At 38.1% G+C, this 13076-nt stretch overlaps 3 protein-coding genes across 4 annotated transcripts; 1 reads left to right on the top strand and 2 right to left on the bottom strand.

Annotated features, from left to right (window-relative positions):
- Positions 1 to 2: 2 nt before the first annotated feature.
- On the bottom strand, positions 3 to 2116 carry BNAC03G73640D. Its single transcript, XM_013841320.3, has 6 exons — positions 1754 to 2116; positions 1412 to 1559; positions 1077 to 1337; positions 928 to 1009; positions 623 to 819; positions 3 to 553 (listed from the first exon to the last, which is right to left on the bottom strand). Exons 1-6 carry the CDS (start codon positions 1993 to 1995, stop codon positions 275 to 277), a joined length of 1209 nt encoding a protein of 402 aa, XP_013696774.1. The 5' UTR covers positions 1996 to 2116; the 3' UTR covers positions 3 to 274.
- Positions 2117 to 4196: 2080 nt separating this feature from the next.
- On the bottom strand, positions 4197 to 7354 carry LOC106397433 (organic cation/carnitine transporter 7-like). Its single transcript, XM_048753016.1, has 5 exons — positions 7154 to 7354; positions 6713 to 6989; positions 5953 to 6190; positions 5338 to 5878; positions 4197 to 4832 (listed from the first exon to the last, which is right to left on the bottom strand). Exons 2-5 carry the CDS (start codon positions 6979 to 6981, stop codon positions 4378 to 4380), a joined length of 1503 nt encoding a protein of 500 aa, XP_048608973.1. The 5' UTR covers positions 6982 to 6989; positions 7154 to 7354; the 3' UTR covers positions 4197 to 4377.
- Positions 7355 to 9273: 1919 nt separating this feature from the next.
- On the top strand, positions 9274 to 12243 carry LOC106397144 (myb family transcription factor PHL6). Of its 2 annotated transcripts, none has more exons than XM_013837705.3 (8): positions 9274 to 9541; positions 10295 to 10825; positions 10891 to 11107; positions 11232 to 11308; positions 11391 to 11430; positions 11502 to 11574; positions 11648 to 11717; positions 11791 to 12243. In XM_013837705.3, exons 2-8 carry the CDS (start codon positions 10310 to 10312, stop codon positions 12064 to 12066), a joined length of 1269 nt encoding a protein of 422 aa, XP_013693159.1. In that variant the 5' UTR covers positions 9274 to 9541; positions 10295 to 10309; the 3' UTR covers positions 12067 to 12243. The 2 variants fall into 2 exon arrangements, with proteins under 2 accessions (XP_013693159.1, XP_013693160.1); XM_013837706.3 differs by having other exon boundaries at positions 9275 to 9541; positions 10894 to 11107.
- Positions 12244 to 13076: the final 833 nt, after the last annotated feature.

The raw sequence follows: 13076 nt of genomic DNA, 5'->3' as shown, positions 1-13076 counted from the left end.
TGTGAAACAGAAACGGCTTGTCTGAATATATATGTTTCTCTTGGCCTTATCCTTAAGGCTTGACTGTGTTTTGAAACTCTTTACATTTACATTAAGTCACACACACATACACGCGCGCGTCTACCATGAGAGGTATACAGAAACTTTGAAGACCCAGAGCTCATGTGGTCAGAGCCATTGCATATATAACTTTACTAGATGACAGTAGTATTCACACGTCAATCACTTCTATAAACAACTCTCCTATCACACAAGCTTAGGAGTCACATATGAGTTAAATACCAGCGTTCTGGGAAGTCTGACTCTGCTGAGCTCCACGCTTTCTCAGCTTTGTCAAGAAGTAAGCCAATGCAACCTTAGCACCTAAGGCGGAGTGACCACGAGACAGGCAAACTGCACTACCAACCGCACCGCCCACAAGCAACAGACCCTTTGCTACCTGTTTCTTTGAAGGCTTTCTCAACAGTTTCTTCCTTTCGGCTCCTTCACCTGTGTGCACAGTTCCCGAGGAGTTTGTGATGTCATCTGTCTGATTCTCTAACTCCGGTGGAACCTGTGGGATAACACAAGGTCAAAGACTCAGTTTCACAACACTACAGACAAGGCACAACACTTATCTCACCTTTTTCATTAAGCTAACAGCAGATACAGTGGGCCCTTGGGGTCTACGACTGGTTGCAATGTACTTACGAAGCGCACTGTCCATCTTACAAACGTAACTCCATATGCCTCTCGAGAAAGCAAGCTTCGCCATCTCAACATTTAATCCAGCATCTTCCTGGTGGAACATGTGGATCTCACAAGCATCCCTACCAGGAACTGCAGCAAAGCTTAAGTTCAGCGTTTATACAAATAAAGTGCAAAAGATTAAAGACTATTCGCCACAAGTAGATCTATCACATCAAGACAAAGCCAAGAAACTAATACCTTTCCTGATTCTCCAACCAGATCGGAAATAACTTACACGTACATACTTCCTCTGCTGCGGCACCCTACTGTGATCACACTCCTGATAATAACCAAAGAGAAAATATAATAAGTCAAGAGGCAAAGTATAGATTATATGCATATGTTACCTTGATGAAACAATAAAACTTATCCTTCCCCTCCCACAACCTCCAAGCCAATACATACTCCCTTGGCGTCAACAAAGGAAACTTCTTTATCGTCCGACCGATCTCTATTCCGCTGCTACTATCAACCTGCAACTGCTCGTGCTCGACCACGGTCTTATCCCACTGTTTCCTGTACTCATTGTCCATGTAAAAGTCCCTCAGAACCTCCGGCGAGCAGTTCTCAAATACCGTGGTGCTTAAGTACTTCACAGAACCACCATCCTACAAGAACCCAAAGACCATAAACTCAGTTATCTCAATTTCAGACATTTAAGGATTGAAGCTTTTGCTGTTACTTGTGGTTTGCAGCATTTGGCAGTGTAGGACACGCGAGGGTTGCTTTTCTGAATAACATCTTCCCAAATCTCAGTATCATCATCACTTCTCTCCCCCAGTTTTTCAATAAGGCCTTTTAGGTCTTCATCAGAAACAAGTGTAGAGATTCTGCAAAAGGGTATTAGTCTATAGATGATGAATCTCAAAATCATCAAAGAGTACAAGACTGAGCTCATCAAGTAGACAACTTTAACTGAGATCAAGCAACCACAAATAAACCAAAGGAGGCTAAAGTTTATAAATTTGAAAACTTGTTAACATGGAACAAGAGATGGCAAAGTAAAATTGCAAAACCCTTTTACCTTGATTGAGAGCTCGGAGATTGAGAAGCTGAAACGGCAGGGGAAGAAGACGAAGGAGAAGATGAATCCTGACGAAAGAATCGAACTTTACGGATAATTTGGCAGAGAAGAATGAAGACAAGTGTCAACACGGTGGCCCAGCAATAACGAAGGACTCCATCATCGCCGTAAGCTCGCCGGAAAAAGACTTCGGAAGAGGAGAAGCATAGAGCTAACTTCGATAAGATGTCGCCACTATTCATCGTATCTCTCTCGGTGTTCCTAAACACTTTCACTGCGTTGGTTTGTTTATTCGCGCGTGGACTCGTCTGGTTGCAGAGTGGCAAAGGCAGCAACGAATCATTGGTTCATTACAATGGTTCGAGTTCGAAGTTATCTTTTGACCTGTCCGGACTTGGTATTTTATTTCTGTCTGGTCCTTTATTTTTTCTTTTTGTTACAGTTTACCCCCTTTTTGTTAAATATAATTTATTTGGTCCTCTTTATCAGAAGTAATCTATCACCATTCAATAATGATTCTACAACCACTAGTTTTACTTGTTTAATTAGGACTGATATCTGATAGTTTTTTTTTTTTTTTAATATCTGATAGTTCGATTTACATCATTTTAAACTTTCTAACGTTAAAACATTGATAAACACTTATTCAAACGATTGGATTAAAAAAATAACATAAAATAACTAAAATGAGAAGAAATTGACAATTATAAAGAAAAATTATGTAGACAAATAAAATTATATTTTAAAAATAAAAAATCTCTAGGATCAGTCAAAAGTTATTAAAATGTTTTTTTTTTAATAATCTATATCTCAGACATGGATAATGTCAAAAACAAGTGATCCATTAGCCTCATTATGTTTAGTGATTCATAACATCTTACAAGTCTGAATCTGTGTTTGCTTGTACAAAGGGTCAAGAATCATATGCTTATCAACAACACAATCTTGTGTCCCTTTTGACAACAACAATCTTTCTTTTCTTTTATTCACTTAAGAAAATATGCAAATAATATGGATAAGGCAGTCATTGACTTTATGTAGTTAAAAAAAAGCAGTCATTGACTTTCTTGTCCCCCCTCAGACTCACAAAGCTTAAGGATTATGTGGAGAAGGAGAAACCAACAAAAGAAACAAAACTTGGAGATGAAGAAAGCTGAGAGAGCTTTTGACTATGTAATCTGCATATTTTATTATACACTGCCTGTAAAAGACATATGAAGCAACATTATATCGTGTCTTTCATTACATCAGCTTCTTCTTCGTCTATCAAACCCTGGAGGGAGGGTAATGAATCAAATTGACTAAAAAGATACAAAGAGGCTTACTTAACACAAAAAAAACAGACCTGGTCAGACATAAACTTTCATTTGAATACCCTTCTTAGAACAAACAAAAAGATCATTATAGAATTTGAATAACACAAGTCTTAGCTAATTGATTGTCTTTTACTTACTAGTTGGAATGACCAGAAGAGACGGCTATGGTTGTTGTAGTTGCATCTGGAGATGCTTTGCTGCCCTCCTCCAAGCGGACAACCTGCGCAAAACTTTTTGACATGTTCTTGATGAACTCTGACTGCAATGCAGCAGAAGCAGGTTCTCCTGCTCCAGATGGCAAGCTTGGCTGTCTACTTGCCTTCCGTTCTTGAATTACTTTCTCCCTCTCTTCATAAAACACAAAATCATCCAAGATTGACGTCTCAGCACCATAGTTCTTGAAAATCTTGAGCATCTCAATGCCTTGTTCCAGTTTCACCAGTAGTATTTTTTTTTTCAGTTAGCTGTTTAAAAGAGATGTCTTAAGGACAAGAAAGAGCTTTAGACTTACTTCTTGCGTGTCTCGGCTATTAGTGACAGGCTTATTGTCGTTGTTCTCCAATATAATGTGGCGGAACTGACTGTTTGGCACATCTTTGATGATGTGCCACTTCACTGGGAACTGTCCACTCCATTTGTCTTGTTTCCAGTACTCAACGCTCTTCACAAAATCCACAGGTCCTATCATCTCAACCACACCACAGAACTGAGAGCTCCCGTTTACAGAAAACAGAAGAAACACTGGGCACGGTTGTTCTTTCTCGTCCTTGGCCTCGCGTCAAGCTTTTTGTTGGCATTGGAGGTGCTAGCCCATACATTGTACTTGATGCTCTTGTGGACGTTGTCTTTACTGTAAGACTTGATTATGAAGATCTTAGCGTCATTGTAGTCGGTGAAAAAGTCATGATTGTTAGGGTCTTCATGTTGCTGTGGACTGTCTTTGTTATTTTTATTAGTGTAATTTTATTATTTTGTATTATAAACCGTCAATTGTAATTTTATTTTGTATTATAAACAAAATTTCGATTCGCAAGTTCAGTTAATAACCGCAGACCTATACATCACCATCAGGAATGTTACACTTTTCCTCAAAAAATGTTCATTATATATCTCTTTAGTTTTTGATAAAAAAAAAAATATATATCTCTTTAGTTTGTTTAACAAACAAGTTTACACAGTATACTGTCTTATACATGAGAATCCTATATCATGTTTCTACTCTATCGTGTATAAACTTCTATTACAATAACTCTGTTTCCATCCTCTTTTGTTTCCTTTGGAAACTTCAATAATCAAAAGAACTGTTGGCTATACGGAAGATGAAGAGGGCTCATTGGACGTAGAGATTGTATCCGTCAGTTCACGACCACTGGTCTCAAACGGGAAGAGACAAACGCAGATACCTGAGACAAGAATCACAAACTCAAAGAGAAGAACTGCTATTGTCTGATGACATCCGTGAACCAATCCAACGGCCACTAGTGGACACAGTACTCCTCCTATTCTCCCCACTGAGCTCCCAACTCCAACACCGGTGGTTCTCACCGCCGTTGGATATATCTCCGGAGCGTAAATGTAAACCACCGTGAAAGCCGATGAGATGCAGATACGGCCGCCGAAGAGAAGAGCGGTTGTTAAGGTTGGAGACTGATGAGTTAACAGAGGAAGAAGGAAGATGCAACAGGTGAATAGCATTGATGACATGGATGCTTTTCTTCCAAGCCTGTCCACCATTGCTGCTGATATAAGTAGTCCTGGAAGCTCTGAGAAAAGCCAAACATGATCAAGAACCAAAAGGGTCAGACTTTTTCTTTGTAGTGGTTAGAACTAGGCCTGAGCACATTTATCCGGAACCGAAGACAAATTTTAAAATATTATATGTATACCAAAATACCAAAAAAAAAACAAATTACAAGGATACTTTTTATCCGAAATATTTAAAATTATCAGAATTATCCAAATTTTTATCCGAAAATTCAAAATAATCTAATATTTAATCCAAAAACCCCAAATATTCTAACTTTTTAACTTGAACTAACTGAAAACCCGGAACCGAATGGGATCCGAAATTTCTTCAGATATTAGTCGGTCCCTAACCTTGTTACCTAAACCGAACCGAAAACCCAAATAGCCGAACCAAAACTAAACAGAATTTTCTAAATATCCGAACGGGATCCTAAACCTCTAGTACCAAAGAAACAAACCGTAACCAAGAACCAAATGCCCAATGGCTAATTAGAACCGATGATACAAGTATGTTGAATGTACCTGCAAAACTGGCGATGAAAACGTCTCTGTAGTTAACATCCTTTGAAGAATGTGTTAGCCCTTTTTCACTTGGATAGCAACTGTTTTGAGAAGTTTTCAGTTCAGTGGTGAGAAGGACAACACCGTAGTAAGCAAAAGCGTTTCCAAAGAACACGACCCATAGTAGCAAAGTCCGTTTGATTAGCTCTGGAGATAGAAGAACTAGTAACGGTCCCTTGCTATCAGGTTTTAGTACTATCTTGGACACAGGAGGAGGAGCTTCTTCGACTTCACCAGGCTTGAGAAGATGAGTATTTTCTGTTGGATGGCTTTTAGTCTCTTCCATCTCAGTTTCCATCTCTGAGCCGAGAACACCTTTAGGTAGTTGCGTTCCGTTGGTTCTCGCAATCTTCTCTAATATGGAAAGAGCTTCAGCTTTCCTGCCTTGTAGGATTAAGTACCGAGGAGACTCAGGCGTCCACTTATAGAATAAAAGAAGCAACGATGACGGTATAGAAGAGAGTGCAAGTAACCATCTCCATCCCAAACTTGGCATGATTAACTGCAAAAATAAAGGATTATAATCATCATGTTGATGTGAAAAGCTAAGCGTTTTGAGTCATTTAAGTCTAGTACCCAAGCGAGGGAAGCTTCCAAGATGGTTCCAACGGTCCAGAAACCTGAGAAAATAACCATCCAAGTCCCTCGGTTTGGTGCGGGGATGAATTCAAGATACCAGGAGACGAGAACAGGACCTCCTCCCAATCCGAGACCAACGAAACAGCGGAGAACGATCAGCCACGTGTAGTTTGGTGCAAATGCGCTCAAGAAACCAGCTACGAAAGTCACCACCGCAGTTATGATAAACCCTTTCCTAAAAAGGATAAAGCACAAACATCAAAACCAAATGAAGTGATGCATAAATATCATTATTATGTAGTTTCTTATTTATTAATAAGATAATTACTTTTAGTGTTACTGTTTTCCTCTATATACCCGTTTAAGCTTAAGTTCGTCGGTAGTCTATGATTTGAATAATAAAAATAAGAGTTTTTTTGTTATTTTCGGTAGATTTACGGAGATCTCAACGAATTCAAGAAAGTTTGTTTTATTAGAAAATTTTATACTAAACGAATATTCTTACATCTATCTAACTTCCACTACATCATGAAGCCACAATGCCTGGCCTCAGAGATCCATTTTAAACATTGACAAGATACATATGAATCAAATGAAAGAAGCAGTCATAGACTAAACATTCAACTTCAGAGATCATTTAGTTGAAGAATTCATATGAACAAACCAAGCAAAGTAAACCTTTTTCCAGACAACTATATCTACTTGAGGAACCAAGAAATATATTATAAGCTAAGAAGCTTCAGGGTAAGTTAGTTACCTGCGGCCATGTTTGTCAGCAACAATGCCCCAAGAGTAAGCTCCAATAAGCATACCAGCAAAAACGACGCTAGTAATCGAGCTTTCCTCTCGTGAAGAGAGATTCCAAAGCGATTGAACAGCAGGTCCAACGAAAGAGAGAAGCATCATCTCCATTGCCTCTGCAACCATACCCATTCCAGCGTAGGCAAGGACGTAGAGCTGAAACTTCCCAAATCCCATATCCACAAGTGCTTCGTCCACTGTGAAGCTCCGGTTCCCATCTTCCATCTCGAAACCTGTAAGATAAAAATGTAAACTTTCAATCTCATTGTCATCAAGATCCAAGACCCATCATCGGATTCTAATTGCTAAATCAAATTCTGGTAATTGCAACGCTTCAACGTAACAGATCGAATCATAAAGTCATGAACTTTGGCTGAGGAAGAAACAGAGGACGAACCTCAACGACGTTGAGCTTGAGGACAAATGAAGATCCTATCTTCTAGGAGGATGAAAAAATAAGAATGGTCAGGGGATTCAAAAAGTCAACGCCATTAATGAACGAAAACGAGGCATAAACACATGTGGGAAGTCTCAAATCTGTCTGGTCGTCGTCTTGTCCGAACGCTGAGCGAAGATTTTGACGCGACTTTGAGCCTCCGTTAGATGATTCTGTTGACCGGACTTTTAAAATTTGGGCTTTTTTATAATTGGCCCATATGTATATGGACTATTTTGCAAGGCCCGTGTTGTTAAATGTGTGAGATCACACAATGATTAGTGGTAATTATTTGGATAGGCTTAATAATTGAGGCTATGGGTGGACCCAAACTAGTGAACTAGTCGAAAGCGAAACATATGACAAATATAGTCACCTTTTGCATTGAATTGATATATCCAACCTTTAGTGAATAATATACATACATTATTCAGAAAAAAAATGATGAGATTCGAGTTTTAGGGATAGAGAATGGGGTAAAGTGATTGAATACACCACCAACCAACCAATTATTACATATTAGAAACATTTAAAATTATATATGTTGCCAAATGAAATTTAAATTATATAGGGATGGAGACATTCTACCACTTGATCAAATTGCCTCTATATGACTATTCTTCACTTCCCACTGAACACCCCTTCCCACTCCATCTGTTTTGAAGTTGTTTTAAACCACTTCAAACCTTGTGTTTCTAGAATAGATTATAAATTTCATTTTCAGATCATCTCTATGGATATATGAAAAATTATCTGATTTTTTTATAATTATACAAATTCCACGCATATACTAATTATATACTCAGGTCTCCACCAAAGTGATGGTACTGTAATATTATTGTATATTAAAGACGGCCAGGTGGTCTGGAGCTATTTTTAACATTTTCTTTGTTAATAGACCAAAAACCAAGTCCTTGTTTAGCTTTGAATATTTCATTTGATTTTTTTTTTCAAAATGTAGTTTTTGATATTTCGAAGCTTCATGTAAATTTGTTTGTCGTACAGGGTTACCATTTTGGGAATATATTTGATGAAGCAAACGTATGCCTCATAGTAATTCACTTCATTCGATAAAATAAACTATATTATTCCAAGATAAAAAAAACATTTGATGAGGTCATTCTCTATAATGAGCATTAAATTTTAATTATCTTTGTTATAATGTAGAGACTAGAAGACAAACAAGAGTGGACTAAATGTGTGGTTTAGATATAGCTCCTATCGATGGTGATGCATGATGCATGCTACTTTGTTTTTCCTTTTGAAAGTTCAATGATTATTAATTTACCACTAAAAGAAATCAATTGTAATGTTTTTTTTTAAGAAACCATTTCTAATGTTCCATCACAGATCTGTCACTATTATTTTTGGCCCATTCATACTCTAATTATTCGGAATACTGTTTTATCCAACATTTTTTCTTAGGAACTAACAACATAATGTATTTATAGCCAATATTTTATTCGATTAATTAATATAATATTTCGTTCCTGTTTAAAGTATACACAAAGACATATTCTTATTAACTCTAATATCTTGGAAAAGAAAGTTGCGTTAAATTTGTTAATTGATGAGTGATAAACAAATTGCAAAACGTAAGGTACATCTCATCTTTCTATATGTGCACATACATAAATACATTCAAAATTATAGAATGTACAAGAAATAGATACCAACAGAAACAAAATCAAAGATATCTCTCTTTTTATGTAAAAAAAAATCCCAATCTTGTGTATATACTGTATAGTTTTTGGATCAAATACTAGTTAAATATACTAAACAAAAAGCACTAGTTTGAAGAAAAAAAATAATGATTAGGAAGGGTGTGGTGATTAACAAGAGAAAACATGGTACGGTATGACGTCATCAAATAAAAAACATAAATGAATAAAAAGGCGTGTGGCAAACCGCACAACCACTTGGATCCTACGTGGCAGATAAACAAACGGTTTCAATTAGTACGTGACCTACACGCGAAGGAAGAGCGCGTGGTATAAGAAAGAAAGACCAGTGAGGTGAGACGGAGACCAATCAAGAAGTACACAACACTTCCTAGATGGCTATTCGTAAGCCTCCGTAGCCAAATCTGCTTTTGTCTCCTTCTCTCCTTCAATCATTCTCTTCTCTCTTTTGCTTTCTGATTCGGATAAATTACATCACTCGCTCCTCTCTGAAGACACGGGTTTTGTCTAATTTTCTTTCTTATTTTTCCCAGAGAAAGTTTCACGTCTTTCCGCTTCTGATGATGTCACATTTGGTGATTCTCGAGGGGATCATTTAATTTCCTCGAACGTGTTGAGCTTTTGAAGCAGGAGTTACGACAAGTAGAAGACTTTATCATCCTGTCAGGTCAGTTTTTATTCCTCTGTTATGTAGTAGAACAATTGCTTTCTCTTTTGTCTCTCACTCTCACTACTTTTTTAGTCTTCTTTCTTCAAACTCCTTCCTGAAACTGTCTTTTCTCAAACCTGATCTGTGTTCTCTGTGCAACTTGAAAAGTCTCATGCGTTGTCGGTGACTAGTTTTGCATTACTCGAACCTGAATTAACCACATTTAACCGCTTCTCCTTTCAACATCTGAAAATCTGGTTAGTCTCTAATTCTAGGAAATGTAGGCTTGAAATTCAAAAAGCCAATGTACTTTGGTTACTCCAGTTCTACAGTTTTAGTTCACAAGGATCATATAAACTCTTGTTATATTTGCTTGGATTTAGTTTCGGTCTCTTTGGCGATTTTAGTCAAAGATAGAAACACTGGATGATTCTGATGAATGCCTTGTTCTGGACGTTAACTTATACAATCTTCTGACTCACTGGTTTAATCTGTGTTCGATCAAGTTGTTATGGAGATAAAAATATGATTTGTGGGCTTTTAAGAAGACGTTTCATTGAGTAATCCGACGAGTTACAACAAGAGTATTTGGTACAAAAACGAGAAGAAAAGGGATTACTCAATAAAACGTCTTCTTAATAACTCACAAATCATATTTTTTATCTTCATAACAACTTGATCGAACACAGATTAAACATCACTCCTTGTCACTAACATGTTTATTGATCCATATATGCTAATCATCTTCCTCCATTTATGTTTGATCCTCAGCTACTCGAAGAAACCATGAACAGTCATAGGCTTGTCTCAACGGCACAAGAAGAATGCAATAAAGGAATTCATCAACCTTGCTCGTCTTCACTGTCTCCTGTCCATAACTTTCTGAATCTCCAGCCAGAAAACAGAAAGTCTCCAGTCAATAAAGGCACATTCTCGCGGTCCTCCACCTTCTGCACAAATCTTTACATATCATCATCTTCAACCTCGGAAGCTCAGAAACATCTAGGAAACACTCTTCCTTTCCTCCCTGACCCCTCCACTAATATCCAGCCTGCTTCTTGTGTGGAGTCTGCAAGATCTCCATCTATCTTCAGTGAAGATATGAGCAATCCACTTGATGGAGACACCACCCTTGTCAAAGACTTCTTTAATCTCTCTGGGGATGCTTGCTCTGATGGAGCCTTCCATGATCTCGACTGTTCCAATGACAGCTACTGCTTATCAGATCAAATGGAGTTGCAGTTCCTGTCTGATGAACTTGAGCTTGCCATCACAGACCGCTCCGAAACTCCTAGGCTTGATGTAAGTTTCTCTCCATCTCTTATGAGTTTGCACCACTTATGGACTTAGCTTTGGGTTTGAATCAGGAGATCTATGAAACTCCCTTGGCTTCTTCATCAAATCCAGTGACTGGACTGAGTCAAAGCCAAAGAAGCCTCTCTGGAGCAGTCTCCATTGAGGCAGTTTCATCTCACCCTTCTCCAGGATCAGTAGCAGCATACAATCACAAGCCGAGAATGAGATGGACCCCTGAGCTCCATGAGAGCTTCTTAAAGTCTGTGGACAAGCTTGAAGGCCCTGAAAGTGAGTTTTAGACTTTTAGTCTTAAGAAAATATATAGGCAGCACTTAAAAGATATTCTCTTGCTTGCTATTGGTTAGCTATATATCTTTGGTTTGCTTAACCGGTGTTGGTTCAAAACATGTAGAGGCTACTCCCAAGGCTGTTCTGAAGCTCATGAATGTTGAGGGCTTGACGATCTATCATGTAAAAAGCCACTTACAGGTACTAAATCAATTTGAGTCTAACCAAATTTTACAAGTACATGATACCGAATAAGCTTGAATCTCCTCTCATGAACTTGCAGAAGTATAGACTAGCCAAGCATATTCCAGAGAAAAAAGAAGGTAAAGAAGCTTCCAACTTGTTATTGTTATTACTTACACACATAACTACTAACCTTTTGTTTTCTTTGTAGAGAAAAAGAATGTTAACACAGAAGAGAAGAAACTGGCTCTGAGTAATAGTGAAGCTGTTGAGAGAAAGAAAGGGTGAGGCATTGTGTTTCTTGGCACTGGCTTTTAACATTATCACTGGAAGTGATTTCTCTTGTTCCATGGACAGGGCAATGCAGTTAACTGAAGCTCTGCGTATGCAGATGGAAGTTCAAAAACAATTGCATGAACAGCTCGAGGTAATACAGATTACACTTTAGTTCAAGGTTTGTTACTATAAACCAATCTTGTGAACTGATGATGAACGTGCAGGTGCAAAGGGTGCTTCAGCTACGAATAGAAGAGCATGCTAAGTACTTGGAAAAGATGTTGGAAGAGCAACGCAAAACCGGAATGCTTATGTCTTCTTCTTCTTCCTCTTCTCAGACACTATTGTCAGATTGTCAAAACATGTCCAAAACCGAAGTATCTTCTCTGTCTCAGCCAAAGAACATAGCTTCCGAAACCGAAGATGATAAATGTGAATCCCCTCAGAAACGTCGCAGGGTTGAGAACAACACTGAATCTGAAGATCCTCCTGAGAGATAGCAAGCAGGTGGTCACACTCAAAAGTAGATGTTTGTAATGTAGTATCTTGAGGATGTTCCCTTTTATTTGCTTGCTGAATTCAAGTTGTTTAAGGATTCTTTTAAGTCTACTTTAATGACAAACATATACACTCAAGATTGCAATATTAAAAGGGTGATTAGAAGCCTCATCTTTCTATTTTTGGGTTGATGAGAAATAAGAGACGATACTATAAATAGACTAGACCTTCTTTTTTTTTTTGTCAAGGAGACAAGACCTTCATTAATAACAATTATCTACAGAGACAGAACAAGTCTTCAGCTTTCACTCTCTTGAGAACAAGGGTTTGGTTTCTCTTCTGGGTCTTGTTGTCTCCTGTTTTCTGAAGCTTTGACTCAGCCACTCAGGTAACCTCTCATTGCGTTCCAAATTAGTCTTGTACAAAAATTTGTTTGCTTTGATCTTTCTTTATCACTAAAGATGCAAGCTTTGAGCATCATGCATGATTTTTCATCATGGTTCTTTACTCTCCCTTATCTTTCTCCATGAACATGCAAGATATCAATCATTGTGAGATCAAGTTCCGGATTCAAATTTTTGATCTTGATGCATGTTCTTCTTTCGTTTCACAAACTGTTGTGGCTTGTGAGAATCGTAACATGCTTGTAAGTCCTGATTCGCTCTCTCTTTATTTTATGATCTAGTTGGTACTTCCATTGATATTCATGAGCATGGAGTTTGGGTAAACAAGAAGAGAAGGCTTGTTCAATGCAAACACTGTGGCAAAGAGATGTCTGGCTTGCAACATCTGAAATGTCACTTGGGTGGTTTAGGTCCAGATGTGAACATGTCACATCTACTGTTAGAGATGTTGCAAGCCAGACATTTCCTTTCCCACAGTGTTCACAGTCCTCTTCATGCTGCTGGTTACTTCCTGGATCCGGCTAGATGATTTCCATCTTGATTCAGAAGTAGCCTGTTTTAACGAGGCCAGTCCAGGTGTGTGAACCTCCTCTTGACTTTTCATATAT

This window comes from Brassica napus, chromosome C3 (genome assembly GCF_020379485.1).
Source record: "Brassica napus cultivar Da-Ae chromosome C3, Da-Ae, whole genome shotgun sequence".
NCBI classification, from domain to species: domain Eukaryota; kingdom Viridiplantae; phylum Streptophyta; class Magnoliopsida; order Brassicales; family Brassicaceae; genus Brassica; species Brassica napus.
This window is presented reverse-complemented; position numbering and strand designations above follow the sequence as displayed.

Coding starts and splice junctions, on each gene's coding strand:
- LOC106397144 (XM_013837705.3), top strand. CDS start 10,310: ATGAACAGTCATAGGCTTGTCTCAACGGCACAAGAAGAATGCAATAAA. Junction 11,431..11,501: donor TATTCCAGAGAAAAAAGAAG/GTAAAGAAGCTT, acceptor TTTTCTTTGTAG/AGAAAAAGAATGTTAACACA. Junction 11,718..11,790: donor AATTGCATGAACAGCTCGAG/GTAATACAGATT, acceptor ATGAACGTGCAG/GTGCAAAGGGTGCTTCAGCT.
- LOC106397433 (XM_048753016.1), bottom strand. CDS start 6,981: ATGGAAGATGGGAACCGGAGCTTCACAGTGGACGAAGCACTTGTGGAT. Junction 6,191..6,712: donor GCTGACAAACATGGCCGCAG/GTAACTAACTTA, acceptor TATCCTTTTTAG/GAAAGGGTTTATCATAACTG. Junction 4,833..5,337: donor TTTCATCGCCAGTTTTGCAG/GTACATTCAACA, acceptor GGCTTTTCTCAG/AGCTTCCAGGACTACTTATA.
- BNAC03G73640D (XM_013841320.3), bottom strand. CDS start 1,995: ATGAATAGTGGCGACATCTTATCGAAGTTAGCTCTATGCTTCTCCTCT. Junction 820..927: donor TGGTTGGAGAATCAGGAAAG/GTATTAGTTTCT, acceptor GCTTTGCTGCAG/TTCCTGGTAGGGATGCTTGT. Junction 554..622: donor CTGTTAGCTTAATGAAAAAG/GTGAGATAAGTG, acceptor GTTATCCCACAG/GTTCCACCGGAGTTAGAGAA.